At 33.0% G+C, this 18,670-nt stretch overlaps 2 protein-coding genes and 2 pseudogenes across 2 annotated transcripts; 3 read left to right on the forward strand and 1 right to left on the reverse strand.

Moving 5' to 3' along the window:
- Positions 1-3,781: 3,781 nt before the first annotated feature.
- Positions 3,782-6,684, reverse strand: LOC120188740 (ATP synthase subunit delta', mitochondrial-like). Its single transcript, XM_039192138.1, has 2 exons — positions 6,326-6,684; positions 3,782-4,211 (listed from the first exon to the last, which is right to left on the reverse strand). The coding sequence occupies exons 1-2, from the start codon at positions 6,581-6,583 to the stop codon at positions 3,867-3,869; spliced, it is 603 nt and encodes a 200-aa protein (XP_039048069.1). The 5' UTR covers positions 6,584-6,684; the 3' UTR covers positions 3,782-3,866.
- A 244-nt stretch (positions 6,685-6,928) lies between these two features.
- Positions 6,929-9,864, forward strand: LOC120188739 (annotated as a pseudogene).
- Positions 7,164-9,153, forward strand: LOC120188738. Its single transcript, XM_039192137.1, has 2 exons — positions 7,164-7,251; positions 8,220-9,153. The coding sequence occupies exon 2, from the start codon at positions 8,301-8,303 to the stop codon at positions 9,135-9,137; it is 837 nt and encodes a 278-aa protein (XP_039048068.1). The 5' UTR covers positions 7,164-7,251; positions 8,220-8,300; the 3' UTR covers positions 9,138-9,153.
- A 5,247-nt stretch (positions 9,865-15,111) lies between the features above and the next one.
- On the forward strand, positions 15,112-16,437 carry LOC120188736 (annotated as a pseudogene).
- The last annotated feature ends 2,233 nt before the right edge of the window (positions 16,438-18,670 follow it).

Consider the following 18,670-nt stretch of genomic DNA (forward strand, 5'->3'; position numbering starts at 1 on the left):
AAAAGGTTAAAGCTTGGAAGGTATTTATAAAGCAAATGGTGCTTACAAATTAGAGCTTAAAGCTTAGCGCTTTTAGAAAGAAAAGAAAAAGGAAAAAGCTTTCACTTTGTGCAATCAAGTGAAGCACGGCCTATTGTAAAGACTTAAGACTATTAGGTAAAAGTATTATACAAGCCCTCCTACTATATCACAACTTATATTATGATCCCTAAATAATTTCTTTAAGTAAGTATAACCATTAGTTTTATTGAATAGATAAGAAATATAACAAAATTATAAAAATAATTTATATTAAATCATATTAATAGACCACTCTTCCTAAAATCATCAAAGTGCATAAATTAATCACTAAAAAAATAAAATAACATCATGTAAATAAGGGGTTAAAAAGCCAACCAAATAACTTGGAGAAAATAATAAATACAAATAAATATTGATATTGACAATGAAAGATAAACATCACCAACAATAACATAAAAATGCATATAACAATGATATCACATTGATAAGTCGTCTTTATCACAACTAAGTGCGACCTATTATTAGTGATTGTATCAATAAAAGAGGTTCAATCCAAAGATCCAAACCAATTATAGATAAAAAATATAATCAAATAAATATTAATTATAAATACGACATCAAATTTAATCATAAGAAAAGAATAACGATGCTACAATACTAAACAAATAATGTGTTACGAAAAACATACATAATCTCTTATCATATTCACTTATTACATACAATATCTCCATATCCTAAATTTACATTAGATCCAATAAATATCACATTGTATTTTAAAATCTTAATTTGACTCTAAAATTTAATTTAATACCCAAACTATTTTTCATATCCAATTAGATACTAAACTTGACCCCAAAGTTTAATCTTAGAACCAAAAGAAAGTTGAAGCACTAAATTAAATTTCAAAGCCAAAGGTAAATACAATAACATATATACACACACACTGTTTCAAACTAATTTCATATCTTTTAATCAATTCTACCTCATAAAATTAACGATTATTCTCTTAACTGCTGCAAATTCGTTTTAACAAATACAAACATCAAAATGAAAATTTTGGTATAATATAGGGACATGTGCTGTACTTGTACCAGTCAAATCTGACAACAACAGGTTTCGGACTCTGATTGGTTCTGCTGCGAAAGTAAGTGGTTTTCCGATACGAGCAACGCTTGCAAATCCAAGGGCGGATTCGAGATCAAAAGCTGTTTAAATCCATTGGCTGATAATCGATTCGCCATATCTTCTACTTTCTCCCAAATTTAAAATCATATTTATTTTTTAATTCAAAGTAATCGAATAATTCCCTTTTTTATATTTTATAAGGTCAGTCCTATACTGTTGGGTTTTTATTGTACATCGATGAAATATTTTTCAATTGTCGGTTTTAAATTTAACAAGTGTTCCTTTAGCCGAATTGTTTATTGATTAATTATGGAGTTTAGAGTTTAATTAATTGGTGATTACGTTTCCGATTAATATTATTTTAGCGTTTCTACGTCACCGAGAGATTCTTCGTGTAATTAATTATTTCTTGTGGTTCAATGAACTCAGCTCTGCGTTGGATCTTCGAGTTGAGTTACACACTTACACTTGTTTTTGCTCTTTGAGATCTCAATGTGTATAGAGAAAACACGTGTTACGATCAACGAGAATGTAGAAAAATATTGTATTTCATTATGTTGACATTTGATTTTCGAGATTTGAATTTAATTTGGCTTTTAAAGTTTTATATATCTTATATTATATTTTAATATAAATATTAGTATTAGAAAAATAGAAAAGCATGTTTAATTATATAAACGATTGAGTGTTTATTTAATAATTACAGAGGATACATGGGATAATGACCGAACAAAACAATATTTTTTCTTCCATTTTCCTTTTTAAAATAATATATTAAAAACCTATTAAATCTTTCATTAGAATTCGAATTCAATTTTAAATGATTTTTTTTATGGAAAAATAACGGCATATAAAATAATGAACAAAGGGAATTTTTTGTGTGCGGCCCCTGGATTTTCCGGAAGTTAAGGACCGCTTGTTGTTTTATTTATATTTTTAATACAAATTTTCCCAACTGAGATTGAGATCAAGGGAAACAAAAAACACTTGGAGCTGACTAGACGTAGGCCCCACTCAGTGGAACACAACCCAACAAAAAACCATCGAAGAATCAGGGCCCACCTGACTCATCACTGCGCTGGCCATAGGGTCCTTGTCCGTTGATGCTGCCCGTAAAACCCGGGTAGTACGGGCAGCAGCAACATCCAAATTCCCGAAGGTATTTACCTTTTTCACTTGTCCCCGGGTACGTGCGGCCCGATGGGATCGCCAGCGCATCACGATGGAATTATTATTCCACGTGGCAGCTAAACGGGAAAACGATACCGAGTTATTGGAGGGTACACGAATTTTGTTCAAATCACTGAGTTGGATGGGTGTGGGTCGGATTCGTCCGCTATAGGGGGAATCAATTATTGAGGTGTGGACCGCTAGCACGTGCTTATTCCCCCCTATTGTTGGAACTCGGCCGTGTAAGTTATCATTAGAATATTCAAATTTATTATTTTTTTTAAAATAAAATAATTATAAATATAAAAAAAACTAGTTTTTTTATCACTAATTTTAACAAGGACACAGCTTTCTTTTAATAAAATTCAAATTTTACCATTTGTAAAGAACAATTATCCTTATAAAAGTATATATTTAAAATCAATTTAACATGAAATCAAATCAAATCAATCCAATTTTTTTCTGTGGGCGGATGACCCCTGAATTAATCTCAAATAGGTATCCTTTTCCTATCATATAAACTTTAATGTTGTGGATAACTATGAAAAAACCACTTTAATAATATATATAGCAGTTGACCAACAATAATTGATTTGGTCTAAAAACATTAGACATTGTCTCCAAATTTTTTAGAACAAAAGTCCATGTATTGATCGACTATCAATTATCTATGCTTTTACATATACAAGTCCCATTTACCAAATTAGCGTAATTTTTTTTTTTTTACCTTTTTCACTATGAAATAGTAGGTTGAATTGTAACAGATATCCTCTAACTTTAAAACATTCTAATTTAATAATTTAAAAAAATATTCATGAACATATTTAAAACAAATGAATCAAAGTTGCATGGAGAAAGTTTAGACCTAACATGGTGGCTTATACTAAACCTAAAGAATTAGTAATTTTCTCACCAAGTAGTCTTTTTATAAAGAAAAAAATATAAAAGGAATAAGCAGTCTGAGTAGATGCAAAGCAAGCAGAGGAATTTGTTTAATCATATATTAGAAATAAATAAATAAAAATACCTTTCTCCTTTGGTTGTTGAAGTGACGATGATTCTTATATATTATGAAATATAAAAGTTTGACAAGGTAAGTACATTTTCAAGTCCCAAGCTTACATATTTTATGTTAACTTACCTGTGATCTGTGGACTACAATAACCAGCATGTCAAATACTCCACCACCTAAATTTTATATAAGTATATATATATCAGTGCTGATATCTAATTCCCTTTGCTGCTTTTATGCTACCATGGGTTATCGAGATTCGAATCTTCGACCCGATATCAATCGAGATTCGAAAATAATGCAACTCTTCACCACTACACTGCTAACTTGGTCGACTAGTCCTAGTGTATTTTGATTTATATATCAAATAAAGTTATCCAGTTTCCTCTTTATTAACCAAGGAGAATCTATTTAGATATTGGTTCAGCTTTCAATATAGAAATAAATAGAACAATATCTCTTCAGAATAGCATCAGCATCCATGAGATAGATGTAAAGGAAGAGCACTAACCAATGAAAATAATTGCAACAGGCACTTTTAGCCTGTGAGAGCTGAGTTGAGTGCACTATGAACATCGATTCCGATCTGTGCTTCAGCTTTCTCCAAATCAGTTGTGGCTGAGCTCAGCTTCTGGGTGAACTCCGAAAGTCCTTTCTGAACAAGATTAGCATCGATTTGATTGAGTGGGGCAGCCTCGACAGCAATTATATCTGCGAATGAGTTGGCATGGATGAAAACAAAACCGCTGCTGACGAAATACTTTGTAGTTTCGTTTCCTTCATGCACCGACAGCACACCAGGCTTCAGTTCCGCAATTGTTGCTACATGTCCTGGAAGAACACCCATCTGTCCGGTTGTGGCTGGTACAATAACCATGTCAACCTGGAAACAGAGAGTTCAGGATTCAAGTGATCCATATAAATCATAACATATAGTATATGATTTTAGACATCATTATTTTCTCTTTATTCACTTCCTTTATTGGAACATAATCGCAGCAACACCGTGAAAAGTTGCATTCCTGTTTCAAGTTACACAGGCTCGACATTCGTGGGACAACTCATACATCTCCCTCATTGTTTCCATCAAAAGGGTCTCTAGGGCAGGGATAGTACAATATTTTAGCCAGGGACAAAACCAGGATGAAACCTTTTTTTTGTTTGGGGGGGGGGGGAAGGGTATAAATAGTAATAAAATGGGGTGTCATGGTCTAATTGTTAAGCCACCAATTTAAAATTTAAAAACTAGGGTTAAGGGTCTAATTTGCCTAATTTGATAGTGATGAGGACCTAACTATTTAAACCAAAAAAATGGGAGACCAAGACTTAATTTGTCTTATATTTGAGATTGACAGGGACCTAACAAATATTTAAACTGAAAAATTGGGGTCAAGGTTTAATTTATTTAGCTTCAAAACTACAAGGGAAGGCCCCTCCCACCCTCCAAGTGGCTCCGTCCCTGACTGTAGCTTTACTTCATTATTTTGAACATTGCTCAAACTTAGCTAAAGAGCATGAAAAACTAATCACCTCACTCTTCACGGAATGGTTGGGTGCGTGGCGAATCGAGAAAGAATGATGTAAGGTCAGATTTAGATGAAAATCCAGGAGATTCCTTAATGGCCTTTATGTAGGAACCTTTAGAGAAAAATAGAGATTGAAATGGAAAAAGAATGTTTGAAAAACAGTAACTTCAGTCACAGAAAAGATTAGCAAACTTGATCAAATATCAGCATTGTCACCATTTTTTATGGACATAAATAAGTGATAGATTCACAACTGGTTTGATAGTTAGGGCGCAATTATTTTGAGTTGCACACCTCCATATCACAAAAGCAATTTATAATCATAAAATCTGAAAATAATAGTCTTTGTGATACTTATGTGGGGTTCCATTCAATAATTTTGAAAACAAAATAAACTAAAAACAAAAAGTTCTTAACATAATCAGGAATATTAAGGAGCTAATATGCGAACAGATAGGCTTCTTCATACTAAATACAACTCTTCACTCTCTTTGTAATGACCCTTATCAATGTCACCGCAATTCTAGTGACCATTTGTAAAGAAGTCACAACCAACCAAGCATGTCATATGACTTTAACTCCTAGCTCTAAAACGAGTACCCAGATTAAGATGGACAAGCAAGAAACAACAAATACTAGAAAGTCACTTGAGATGAAATTAGTTACAAGTATCCAGCTAAAGTAAATTCAGCTTTCCAACAACATACGCTGTTTAAAGTTTAAACCAGAGAATGCCAAGAAAGTACTTAACAACGAGAAATGCAGATGGTAAAGTATGAAGCAAATGTTAATCAAAATACAAAACCCCACTCTCTTTGCAGTGACCATTATCAATGTCACTGCATTTTTAATGACCATTTGGAAAGAAGTCACAACCAAATAAGCACGTCATCAGCTAAGGCAATGTGAAGAAGCCCCTGAAGTTACAAAGTTAGAGAAGAAACTCTAAATTGCAGAGCACCACTACAACTTTTGGTTCAGAATCTGTAACCCAATTCTCTGTTAGCAGAAATTGATATTTCTCAAACGTTTTCTAAATTGCAGAGCAACACTACAATTTTTCTTTCTCCTACCAATTCAGATTATCAATAAAAAATCCAAATAAAATAAACGAGAATTTGAAATTTTCAGGGGTGACCGCCCCACCATCCCCCTCTATCCATCCCTGCCCCTGCCTACCATACTGATCCGCAGTCCTGGTAATACTAACCCGATGTAAAGTATAGAGATACATTGCACGGTATCTCAATAATATTTACCAATATGAGTTTTATAAGTCAAATATTCAAAATTGGAATTATTGTGGAACAATTAGAGACCTATTCAAGTAATCACCATTACAAAATACAAACTGAACTTACTAATATAATTTCACATAAAAAAGGGGTTGACCTTTGCCACCATTTTCTGTCTCCAACCTTACTTAACCATCAGCAATGAAAACAAAAAGAAAAAGAAAACCAAATGTTACCTCTCTGGTAGCTAACTCAGAAGCATAAGGGAGAACGAAATTGACGGTGAGCTTGGAGGGAATGGAGGAAGGGGTAGCGGGTCGAGGCTGCATGAAAGAGAGAGGAGTTTTGGGAGGATCCATGTTGGGTATCACTTTGTTCCACGCCTCCACGAACATGGCATCGGCGGTCTGAGCCGCCGGCAGATCAGTGGAGAAAGATCGAGCCCCTGAGGCTGCTATGGGTCGGGCCAATAGCCCCATTGCTCGACGCAACATTCTCGAAACGATTTCGGGGTGGTTCGCTCGGCTCTCGCAAGGTCGGAGACGGGGAATGTGGGGTTCTTTGACTCACTTTTCCCTCACTCGTTTTATCTGGATAAATAGTGTTTGTGAAGTGAAAAATGGAGAGGAAATTGCCAAAATGGGCTGAAAATGGGCAACTCACCGATGACTCATTGTAACTCGGTCCATTAATAGCCCGTAAACAGAAAACAGAATTTACAAATGAACGGCTATATATATATATATAAAGGGCGGTAACATTTCCCTGCTTAGCCTTGCCGCTTGCTTTTAGGGTTTTTGCTGTCTTTGCAGTAACGAGTAATCCCTCATTCCTCAGTCATGGCGGAACAGGTGTACATTTCCCTCTCCCCTTTTCCTCTCTAAGATATTCATATGTTGATACAAATTTTATATCTTTCTTTTCCATTTAGTACATTAGACGGAGAAGGCTTTCCACAGCCAAAGGTCTTTTTAAGGTAAAACTAGCCTCTTTTGAAGTTTATTCCTTACTGCTAATTATCATTTTGAGACCATTCCCGTATTATACCATTCTTCTATCAGTTCTAAGAAATCTGGGAAAGGAAAGAGGCCGGGGAAGGGCGGGAATCGGTTCTGGAAAAGCATTGGGTTAGGGTTTAAGACGCCCAGAGAGGCAATCGAAGGTTTGCTTGCTTTGTTCCTCTTTCTTCCCTCTTGTATGCTCCTTGTATTCATCACTGAATAATGTGAAATGAGAGTTATCTGTTCTCTGCTACGACTTTGAATACTAAACGAAATAGTATGTTATCATTAGGTTTTTTAATTTGTTTTTGAAATTTCGGAATGGCATTACCATTTTACTAGTTTTTAGATGGAATTTGTTTTAGGGTATGTTGCTTTTATTGATATATAGAGATGAAACTGGGATTAAACCATGGGGGCATATTGCTTAACTTCAAAATTGCGAAGTATTTAAATAAAGAATGGGGAATAGGGTTTAATTTGTCTAATATCAAATTTGATAGGGACTTAAAAAGTAATTAAACCAGAGAAGTTGGCGACCTGGCTTCATATTATTGATTTCAAAACTAATAGGGGCTTAAAAGAGTAATTTAAACTGATAATTTGTCCCTGTTGATATAATGATTTTGTCAATTTAGGCCAAATTCTCATTTTGAGACAAACTTTAAGTTCCTAAATGAATCAGGTTACCAAACCTTTTCAGATATCCTCAATTTAAGGACTTCTTGGGCTGCAAAAGTTGTCCTTAATTAACTAAGGTTTGGTCCTTAGTGGGCCATTTTGATTCATAAAAGTCTTTGTTTCTGCAGCTTTGAAAAAGTTTGGTCCTTGATAGAGAACTTTGAAAGGTTTGTTCACTCAGGGCTTAGAACATTTAGGCCCAAATTGAGCATTTGGCCTTTATTCGATTTGGCTAGCATTCGTATGATACAATTTGGTTACCATGTCTTTGGTTAACATGTTTCTGTTTATTTGGCTTTTGCATAAACAGTGTCTTTGTCTGGAAATATAACACTGCTCTAATTACTAACTATCACGTCCATTTCTCTCATTCATTGTAGAACCATGCGGTATCCGTAACTTTTTTGGATTTGTGGACACTTACGTTGTAGGTTTCACTGTTGGTCAGGAACATATATTGGGTTCAATCCATTACCTTCTGCTCTAAAACACGAAGCCTGAGGGGAGGAGATCACGGCCGAGGATCTCAATGAACAACTGGAAAGAAGCTGAGAAAACCGGGTCTGATCCTTCACACCAACACTCAAATCCATGTCCAATCTGCCTTGCGCCCTTGGTTGAGGAGTCCTATCTCGATGCATGTTTCCATAAATTTTGTTACAGCTGTATTGTACGTTGGAGTAGGGTGGTTACTGGCAAGAGCTCTGACCAATCAGCCTCTGTAAAATGTCCTCTATGCATGAGAGAGAACTTTTCAATAATCAGTGGATTTGATGGAGCCTGTTCTCAACGACATTTTGTAGGTCAAGATTTTGAGAACAGATTCACCTTCTCAAAATCACACAAGTATAGATTACAATGCTATTACAGTGAACCAGGCATCTTAAATGACATATTTGATGTATTGCGGTTCTGGAAATCTCGAAAGTATCTTCAATCAAATATGCGGCTTCAGAATTGGTTGAAAAGGGAACTTCAGGCCTTAATGCAGGAGGAAGATGTCGACATTGTCTTGCATCACATATATGGTGTGATTGAATCATTCTGGAGAAGAATTGAGGAGACACGTGCATTAAAGAAAAATGCTGAAGCTAGGCAAGACGACTTCAGGATTGCTCTTTCTGATGCAGCAAAGCCATTTCTACTTGCAAGAACCGATCGGTTTGTGACTGAGCTTGAGTTATTTCTTGCTTCAGGCTTGAACATTGAAGCCTATGATGCGGTGTACATGCAGCGCTTAGGTTGGAACACTTCGAGTTCGAGTTCAAGTTCTATTAGCTCAGGAGGAACCACAGGCAGTAACCCTCTACAACAAGTAGTTCCATACTTGTATCTCTTTGATGTGGACTCTGATAAGGATGAATGAAATTTTCCATTTGCAACGTATTCTGATATTAAAAAAAAAGGATCATATATTGACAAGAAATGCCCATTTACCGGAACTGTTTCTATCAGAGGTCGTATCCTCGCTGGCACTTGCCATAGTGCGAAAATGGTGAGGACCATTATCGTCCGAAGGAACTGCCTTCACTTCATCAAGAAATACCCAAAGGCAAGATATCCTTTTTATTTCAACGTCTTCATTAACTTGCTAGATATATTGGTATATATTTTGCAGAAGACTGTGATGCACTTGTATGAAAAACTCTCATGCATGTCATCAAATGTGGTTTCACAAACTTTTTCCAGATACGAAAAGCGCCACTCTAATATCCCAGCTCATATATACCCATGCTTTTGTGTTAAAGAAGGAGACCACGTTATAATTGGACAATGCAGGTTCATTGTTTGATTTCATCTTATCCTTTGCATATTTATCGTATCCGTTGTTCCCCTGACCTCCCCACCACCACTGCTTCCACCCACACAAAGGGATCGTTACTAACCGCTATATTAATTTATCAATAAACTTTGCAGGCCGTTGTCGAAGACGGTGAGGTTCAATGTCTCAAAGGTCATTCCAGCCGGGTCATCTGGTGGTGGGAAGAAGGCTTTTTCCGCCATGTGAGAGGATAGCTTTTGGAATGGAGAAATTGTAGTGTCACAGTGTTGAGGGTGTATTCCCTATATGAAGTTTCTGTTGGTTTTGGTTTTTAATTTATGTATTTTTATGGAAATCCCATTGTTACAATTTAGAGGAACTAATCCACAAGTCAGAAACCACGCGTATACGCATGTGTTTAATTTTGCGGTCTATTTTTGAGATAATTGTATACGTGGTCTTTAAACTATGATCCTTATTCTAAATTAGTCTCTAAATTTTAAAACATTATATATTAACCCACAAACTATAATACCATTCTAAATTGTTCTTTAAATTTTAAAATATTCTATGTTAATCTTCAAACTCTCAATATTATTTCATTTTCATCATTCAAGGTCCTAGGAATTGTATATGTGACCTAAGTATTTTATTAGTTCTAAAGATATATTAATTTTTTATTAGCTTAATTTTCAGTACCTTTAAAAATATATAATTTTTTATTCCATTAATAAAAATGATTAAAATAGAATGATATTCATTGTTTGAGGTTTGGTACGAAACGGTTTAAAAATTAGAGATTAGCTTAGAATAAGACCATAGTTTAGGAAGTTATATAAAAATGATTGAAAATTGTATCGATTTAGAGTGTAGTCATAAATTGAAAACCTCTTATGCAATTAAGTCTATAGTATTTTTGTAAAAATTCCTTAACTCGTTGACTATAATTTTCAGTCAACGTGGGATTAGAGTATAAGCTTCTTATATCCAACAACCACCTCTTGAAAGTATAAGTAAATATTTTCATTTAAAACTCCCACAGACGATTAGATTTAAATAAATCAATGAAGAAGAATAGTGAAATGGAAAAAATAATAAAATGAGAAAGGGAGATGCAAAGACAAGAAGGAAGGGATATGTGCATTATAAAATGACAAAGTCTTCATAAATGGAGTCTCGTCCTCAGAGAAATGATTCCACAACCAAAAATTTATTGGTTCCAAGGATTGCCAAAGTAATTACAAATATATATTACTTGCTCTGAACAAAGCGTGAGTGATTCAAATTCATTTCCTTTCTTGACATTTCTTTCACGCCCAACCAAATTACAACATATCCCCCACATTGCCTTATCAACTTGATTGTTTGGTCCAAAGTCCCAATCAACCCACAAAAGTATCTACCATTCCTCACAATAATCCAAATCCATACAATTCTTCTTTTGTCTCATGCTTACCTACACTTTATGTTTATTTAAAACCGTGTTAATAGATAACGTGAATATTAATCTTCTAATACGATTTATCCTTTTTAATTTAAATAGAGAGTCGCAAATAATCCACATTTATATCAAATTTGATAACCATGACCAGAGTTTTTAGAACAAATGGATCCTTTGATGTGTGGTCTTGGAGAATGAAGAAAAAACCCCCACCTTTTATTATAGTGAAAGATGAAAAATTAGTTTTATCTTTAGAGCAGTAACCATAAGCATAGGGTGATATATTATTATTACATGCACAATGAATTGAGTTGGCTCAAATTTTTAAACGAGGAACAAAACTTTCTATGATGATTTTTTTTTCATTTATAATATTTGAATCGGAGATCTTATTTAAAAAAAACATCAAATTATTTATTATTCGACATAACATGCGTTAGTTACAAAAATCTACTTTCAACTGTAGAACCGACATCTTGTTAGTGTCATTCCCCCAAGGGGACATATAAGAATTAACCTAAAAGAAATCCAAAGAGAGTTAGAAGTGTAAATCAAAACACAAAGGGAGCAAACATTAAGGATCCCAAGAGGACATTCCACGAGTGCAAGCAAAGTAAGAAGAGAATGAGAAGGCTAAAATCTTCCCTTTTTCCCCTTTCTTTTGTTGGGGGCTTAATTTTCAACATTGGGTGGTCAAGCAATAAAAACTCTGAGAGCTTTAAATGAGATGGGTGCCATTCAGGGTTTGTGGATCCAAAGGTTTAATGTTTTCTGATGCAAAACATGCTGCTCGTACACAACACCATTTGTACATGTTCTTCCATGAATCCACCATCTCCTTGTCGTGTTTTATATTTACCTCTTTTACAAGAATAAAAAAAACAGCCTATTTGGTTAAATATCATTAGTCGAAAGAGATGGTTGTTACTTGTTAGATCCGGCAGGACAGTCCCGCCGGTGTAGGTGAACTAAAATCAACTCACCCTGTTTATTAGGCAAGAAACGGGGAAATAATATATTTAGTTACATCTCAACCTTAGTTATAAAACCGTCGGCACAATTATAGTCGGAATGTTGTTATCTTTAGAGGTATTGAACTCAAACAACTCCGTCTGCAGGGTGCGTATACATTATCATTTGGTTAATTTTTTTAACATATACTAATAATTACCCCAGACTATTCAAAAAAATACATTTCATGTCACTTAATTATATGTTCTATAATAAATGAGTACTTTTTTTAAAACATTATAATATAGTAACTTGCACGGACCCTGTGACCTTTGTGGTAAATGAATTGTTGATATTCCTTGAAGTCTCGGGTTTGAGCACTGGAAATGCCAAGAGTATGAGTGATCAATGTTGAATGGTTGAGAGTTATCTTTGAACAGATACTACATTGTACTTATCCCAAATTAATCAAAAAAATAATAATATAGTAACTTAATTAAAATATTATTACATATAAATTAAATATTAGACGAAATAATAGTGTGTCCTGATATAATAATAATTTTAGTCTAAAAAATTTGTACATTAAATCAAATTGATTATTTGATTCTAAATCTTAACAATTCAAAAAATTTAACCCTCCATATTTAAAAATTCTGATAATTTAGTTTTTGTTCTTATCATGAATTGTTTGTTCTTCTTTCATAAAATTTTATATTATTTTATATTATTATTTTATATAATAACAATTTAACAATAATTGATTGTTGTTTTATACAAAAAAAATATTTATGTAACTATTGCTTTGATATGGACTCGTTTGGTTTATGGTATCGTTAATACAATTTTAAAATAAAAAATTAAATTTATTAAATTATTTTAAATTAAGATAAAATTAATAAAAATATATAAATTTTAAAAATTATAATTATAATTATATTAAGTGATATTAAATTTTAATTTTAATTTTAATGTCCAAAGATATATCTATAATAATATTTTAATTGAGTAATTAGATTATATTTTTAAAAAGTAATTATTTTTAATTAAATATATAATCAAATAATTTGAAATATATTTTATTCTAAAATAAATTTATATTATCAAAGATGAAAATTCAAATCCTAATAATACATTACTTATTGAGTGGTGTTAGTGGTAATTAAAGGGAGTGTTATTTAATTTTAAGGTTATGAGTTTGAACAACTGCGTCTACATAACATATGCTATCAATAACTAACAAATTTTTTTAAATAAATACTATCTTATAATCAATTTATACTATTAAAAAATCCCCATATCACATGCCCGAAAGCACGTTGTGTTACTAACAGGGGTTGATTTAAGTGTTAAGCAGTTTGAGTTTGAGTCCTTGTGTGTGCAGAAATTCTCTGTTGGGAGACTCACCCATCACAGTCAAGTGTGCGACCTGGATCGTTCCGAATTAGTCAAAACGAAACTTTGAGAACCGGAAGGGAAAAAAAAGCACGTTGTGTTTATAATAGTTTTGGAATAATGGTTCATTCACTAAATTTTTTTAATGTGTAGCCTGTATTGTATGTGTAGCCACATAGGTATCTATTATTCCTTCAATCTGATGCTATACCCTGCTTTAGTATGCAACTTTTGTGCATAATATTCAATAATAATTCATTTGGGTATCATCCAACGTCAACTAATTGAATAAGCACATGATAAAAAGAATGATAATTCAACTAAACAAACGGCTCATGAGAATGATCACATGCCAAAATCAAATCCTCTACCCATCCCATATCTTATGCTTACAACTTCTTTCCTTTGAATTTATTAGTACCATAACGCATACTCAAAATTTTATTTTTAGGGGTAAACTTTCAAGAAAATTTATTATAAATTTAAAGGTATAATTTTTTATAGATATAAAATTAAATTATTAATAAAAATATAAAAAATAATACTTGAATTAAATGAAAATTTAACATTTTCAGGAGGGCAATAGTTTTCAACCTCCATTTAATTCATTCCTAAACAAAGATATAATTGTAACAATTGACATTCCATTTTCAATCAACAGGATTGTTACACAATGATGGATTTACAGATTTTTAAGTGTGAGAATATGCTTATCTTGAAATTTGATTTTTTATCCGGTTGGTTATTTATATAATTAACAGTGTTTACTCTGAAATTTTATTCGTGATTATCCCTTTAAAAAAAATTATGTTGTTAACGTATAAGTAGTTACTCTATTTTTTTTTTATTAATCTAGGATAAGTACAAGATAGTATATGTTTAAAGATAACACTCAACCATTTGACATTCATTGCTCGTATCACTTGCATTGTCGGTGCTCAAACCCAGAACTTCAAAGAATAATAACAATTCATTTACCACTAAAGTCACATGGTTGATACTAAAATATTAGAATATATAATATATAAGGTAAGATGTTTGGAAAACTAAACACGTATTATTATTTGTTACATTGATATTTTAAGTTAAATTTTCTCATAGAAAATTATATTATACTTTAACAAAACAAAAGGAAAATGGTAATCTTTTGAGTTAGCAATTTTTTTTTAAACGATATTATTAGAATACAAAAATTTAAATGAGATAATTGCATGTACGGTCTCCAAATTATGGATCTATTTTAAAATAATCTTTAAGTTTTAAAATATTTTATATCAATCCCTAAGTTATGACCTTATTTTTAACTAGTCCTTCAAATTTAAAATAATTTTCAACCCTCAAACCATTAGTATCATTTTATTTCAATCATTTTGTTATCATGTGTTACATTAATTTATTTTTTGAAGGTCTAGAGAATGGAACCTGTTACTTTCTAAAAAATTCTCAAGACCTTAAAAAGCAAGAAGAGTTAATAGCATGTTAACAGAATGATCATAATACTATGACGATGATAATTTGAAAGTTGATAAAGAATTTCTTAAAGTTTAGAGACTAATTTAAAATGATATCATAATTTAAGCACTAATATAGAACATTTTAAAATTGAGAAAACAATTTAGGATGAAATCATAGGGTACATCATGTGCAAGTAACTCAAAATAAATCTATACCTTACCTATACCGCATTCGATATTGAATTGGCCAGCTGTTGGTTCGATGAAGCAAGTTTAGTTTGGTGGAGCTTCAGTTGAGTTAACTCGCTCTGTGCGGCGTCTTTAAATTCTGCGACACCCCATTTACTGCCCCTCTCCTTTGTACTTTATTTTAATTAAATGCTGTCTCAAAATTAACCCAACAAAACCACCTTCTCCTTCTCAAATATCTCTCATTCCATAGCCCATACAGTTCTATGGCGTCAATGTCGTCGTCGCCGCCGCCTCTGTTATACGGCGTAATCGGAGTACCTGGAACCGCCGGAGAAAATAGTGGAAGTGAACGGTCGCATGCCTCGTCTTCTTCATTTGAAGGTGCGAAGCCGAGTATAATAATAATAATAATTTTGATCCTTTCCGTTACGCTGCTTGTTTCGGTTTCTCTTTGTCTTTTTTTGTGGCATCTGAATCAGCGTTGCTTGCGTCACTTATCTCGTTCGTCGACTTCTACTATCATTACCTCTGCTTCCAGCCACCACAACCACCGTGTCAGTCCGGAGCAATCGCGGACGGCTTTGTTTCTTGATTCTCTTCCTCTTTTCACTCTCTCTTCCTCTTTTCACTCTCTCTTCCATTACTCGCCGCTCCAATAATGATTCGAAGACCGGAGATTGTGCTGTTTGTTTGTCGAAGTTTGAACCGGAGGATCAACTGAGGCTGCTCCCTTTCTGTTGCCACGCGTTCCATGCTCATTGCATTGATACGTGGCTTAGTTGGAATCAGACTTGTCCTCTATGCCGCTCGCCTCTGTTTGCTTCCGAGTCGGATCTCATCAAGTCCTTGCTTCAATCCTCTAATGCGGCTGAACCGATCGCAAGTGGCCGCACCGATAGTTTCCATCTCGAGATCGGCTCGGTAAGTCTCCGACGACAACCAGGCTCTGAATCGGGTGAGCAAAGAAGGTCTTACTCCATCGGCTCATTTGATTACATAATAGAGGAAGAAACAGAGGTGACCAGGAATGAAACGCATCAAAGAAACGTGTCCGATAAAGAAGAGCTCGCCGGAGCTGAGGCAGCTTCGGAAGCAAGCCTGGCCGCCGAGGTAGCTACCGGAAGGAGTTGGCTTAAGGAATACGTCGATAGGCTCTCTTCTTCGTTATCGTCTCGTGCGTTATCTTTTCGTAGTTCTGGCAGGTTCTTTACCGGGAGCAGTCGCCGAAGCGATATCGCAGGCACCGTCGGAGAGTATGACGTGGAAGCCAATCGCATCGGCGAGGAAATCAGCGAAATGTTCCGGTGGTTCTCAGGGGTATAATGGTAAAAATCGAATTTGAACTTTGACGTAGGGACATGTCCGCCGTTTTCTGGTTTTCGTATTGATTAGTTTACCTTACTCTACCTTTTGCTCATTCCACTCTTTTCCGGATCGGGAATATCGTAATTCGTACGTGAGATAGTGCTCAGAAAGTTAAAAGAAATGGAGTGGACATAGCAAAATTCCTCAGTGCAGGTGATTTTGCTTTTACCCTCTGTAGATAAAGCACGTAGAATTCAGGGAAGAGATAGTATTTACAACCCATTCCCCATAAATTTTTTATGTAGCGAGTTAAAATTGGTTTAAATGGCCCACATTTAACCTTGGATATCTCACGTTAATTTTTTATATAGCGAGAGTGTTAAAAGTTGTTTTATCATTTTATATTTTGATAGTATTTATAAATTTTAATCTTAATTTTAACTTAAAACACATAATCTCGATGTTGAATTAATGTATTTTTCCTTAACTTTGATTTTGATATGTAATTTGGTCAATTTGATAGCACTAGAAAGAATAAGGGTGTATTTATTATTTTTATTTGTTAATAGGGTAGAGAGAGGCGGAGCGGATCTATGATCATAAAATTTAACCATCAATGGCTCACATTAGACCTTAAAGGTGCGTTTAGTTCACGGAATGTAAGATTACCAGTGGGAATAAAAGATTACCAGGGAATAGGATTACTGAGAATGTTGTATTTTGTGTTTGGTTGGTTTAGCAGGAATGTAATATTATCGTGTTTGGTTAAAGGAATAAAATATTATTGGAATGTATATTTGACCAAATTGTCCTTATTATATATTTGTATAATATTACAAATTGTAAAATATTTATATATTTTCTTTAAAAAAATTAAATTCATAATATTTATATAATTTTTTTACAAAATTAAAAATATAAAAAAGATTTAATGAAAGGGTAAAAAAATTTTAACCCCTGAACTTTATTTAGTCTAAAACGCCGGTAATGTTACAATACCTAAGGGAAGGGAGGCAATGACATTCTCGGTAATATACCAAAAAAAATCTACTATTGGTAATAAAACATTACCGGGAATGAGATTCTCAGCCAACCAAACATGAGAATGTGGAATCTCACAATCCTTGAACCAAACACCCCTAAAAATCTAACGCTACTAAGTAATGGAATATAACATTTTTTTTATACTAAATGGTTACACTCCAAATATAGAGTATCTATAAAATATTTGTGAATTCGGGGTCGATGTCATTAATCGCTTGAACCGATTGGTATAAAATTATTTCATATTAGTTTGAGATTTTAAGAACATAATAACGTTAAATATTTGATAAAAAATTCTTTATTTTTGTGGTTATATATAATTTGACGAGAATAATTTTTATTTACATCATTGAAACGGATAGATAAGTGACATATATAGTTCACATCAAACTATATAAATATCTTATTGATTATATGGTTAAGAGAGGGAGAAAATTACAATAATAAGCATTTGATTGGATGTAAAACATTTGAATGGATTTGATATTCTTTTGCTTATTTGATTTACACATTTGTAATATAATTATTTATATTTGATTTATTAATCAATTATTTGATTTATATTTTTTGATAGTGATTTTATTTAATAATGATACATGTAGTATTAGGGATGTGCATGGTCGGGTCGAATTTTCAATTATCATGAATTTAATTTGAGCATTATTTCATTTCACTCGTAACCTTTTTCAATTTGAATTTATAAAGGTTTTACCTGACTTAAAATTTAGTCTAATTTTCTAGGGTAATCTGGATTTAATCTAATCTGACACACACACACATATGTGATTTTATTAGGTAAAATAGAGACATAATTGAAAAAATAGAAAGATTTATAACGTTGTCAGTGAGAAAGCGGCTGAGTGACAAAAGAATCTAATGTATTAAGTTAAGTGAGAAAATTAAAAAGATTTAAAATACAATGAGTGAAATAAGAGATATAGTAAAATTTAGTTATCAAATTTGTAATTTACCCTTTATTTTATTTATTTGCTTATTGGGTACGGGACGGGTAGATGGATAATTTAATCCGGTCACTCTCCCCATTTAGATGTCATTGGGAAAGGCAAGACATACTTGAAGCAATAAATTAGTAGTTAGCTTAGCTAAGTATTAGGTTGGGAGTTTGTTTCAAATTTAGCAGAGTATTAGATTATATTTTTTTTTTTTTTGCCTTATAAAGTAAACAATTGAAAACATATGTTAATTTTAATGAATTTAATTAAACGATTTGTCACTAATTTAAAGATGATATGGAATGTTTATATGATCTATTGTAGTTCAAAATATTGAACAATTACTTATAACTGGAATTGATTTTATATAAATATTTAGATTTTAAAATTATACCAAGATTA

The sequence above is a fragment of the Hibiscus syriacus genome, unplaced genomic scaffold (genome assembly GCF_006381635.1).
Source record: "Hibiscus syriacus cultivar Baekdansim isolate YM2019G1 unplaced genomic scaffold, ASM638163v2 tig00116951_pilon, whole genome shotgun sequence".
Taxonomy (NCBI): domain Eukaryota; kingdom Viridiplantae; phylum Streptophyta; class Magnoliopsida; order Malvales; family Malvaceae; genus Hibiscus; species Hibiscus syriacus.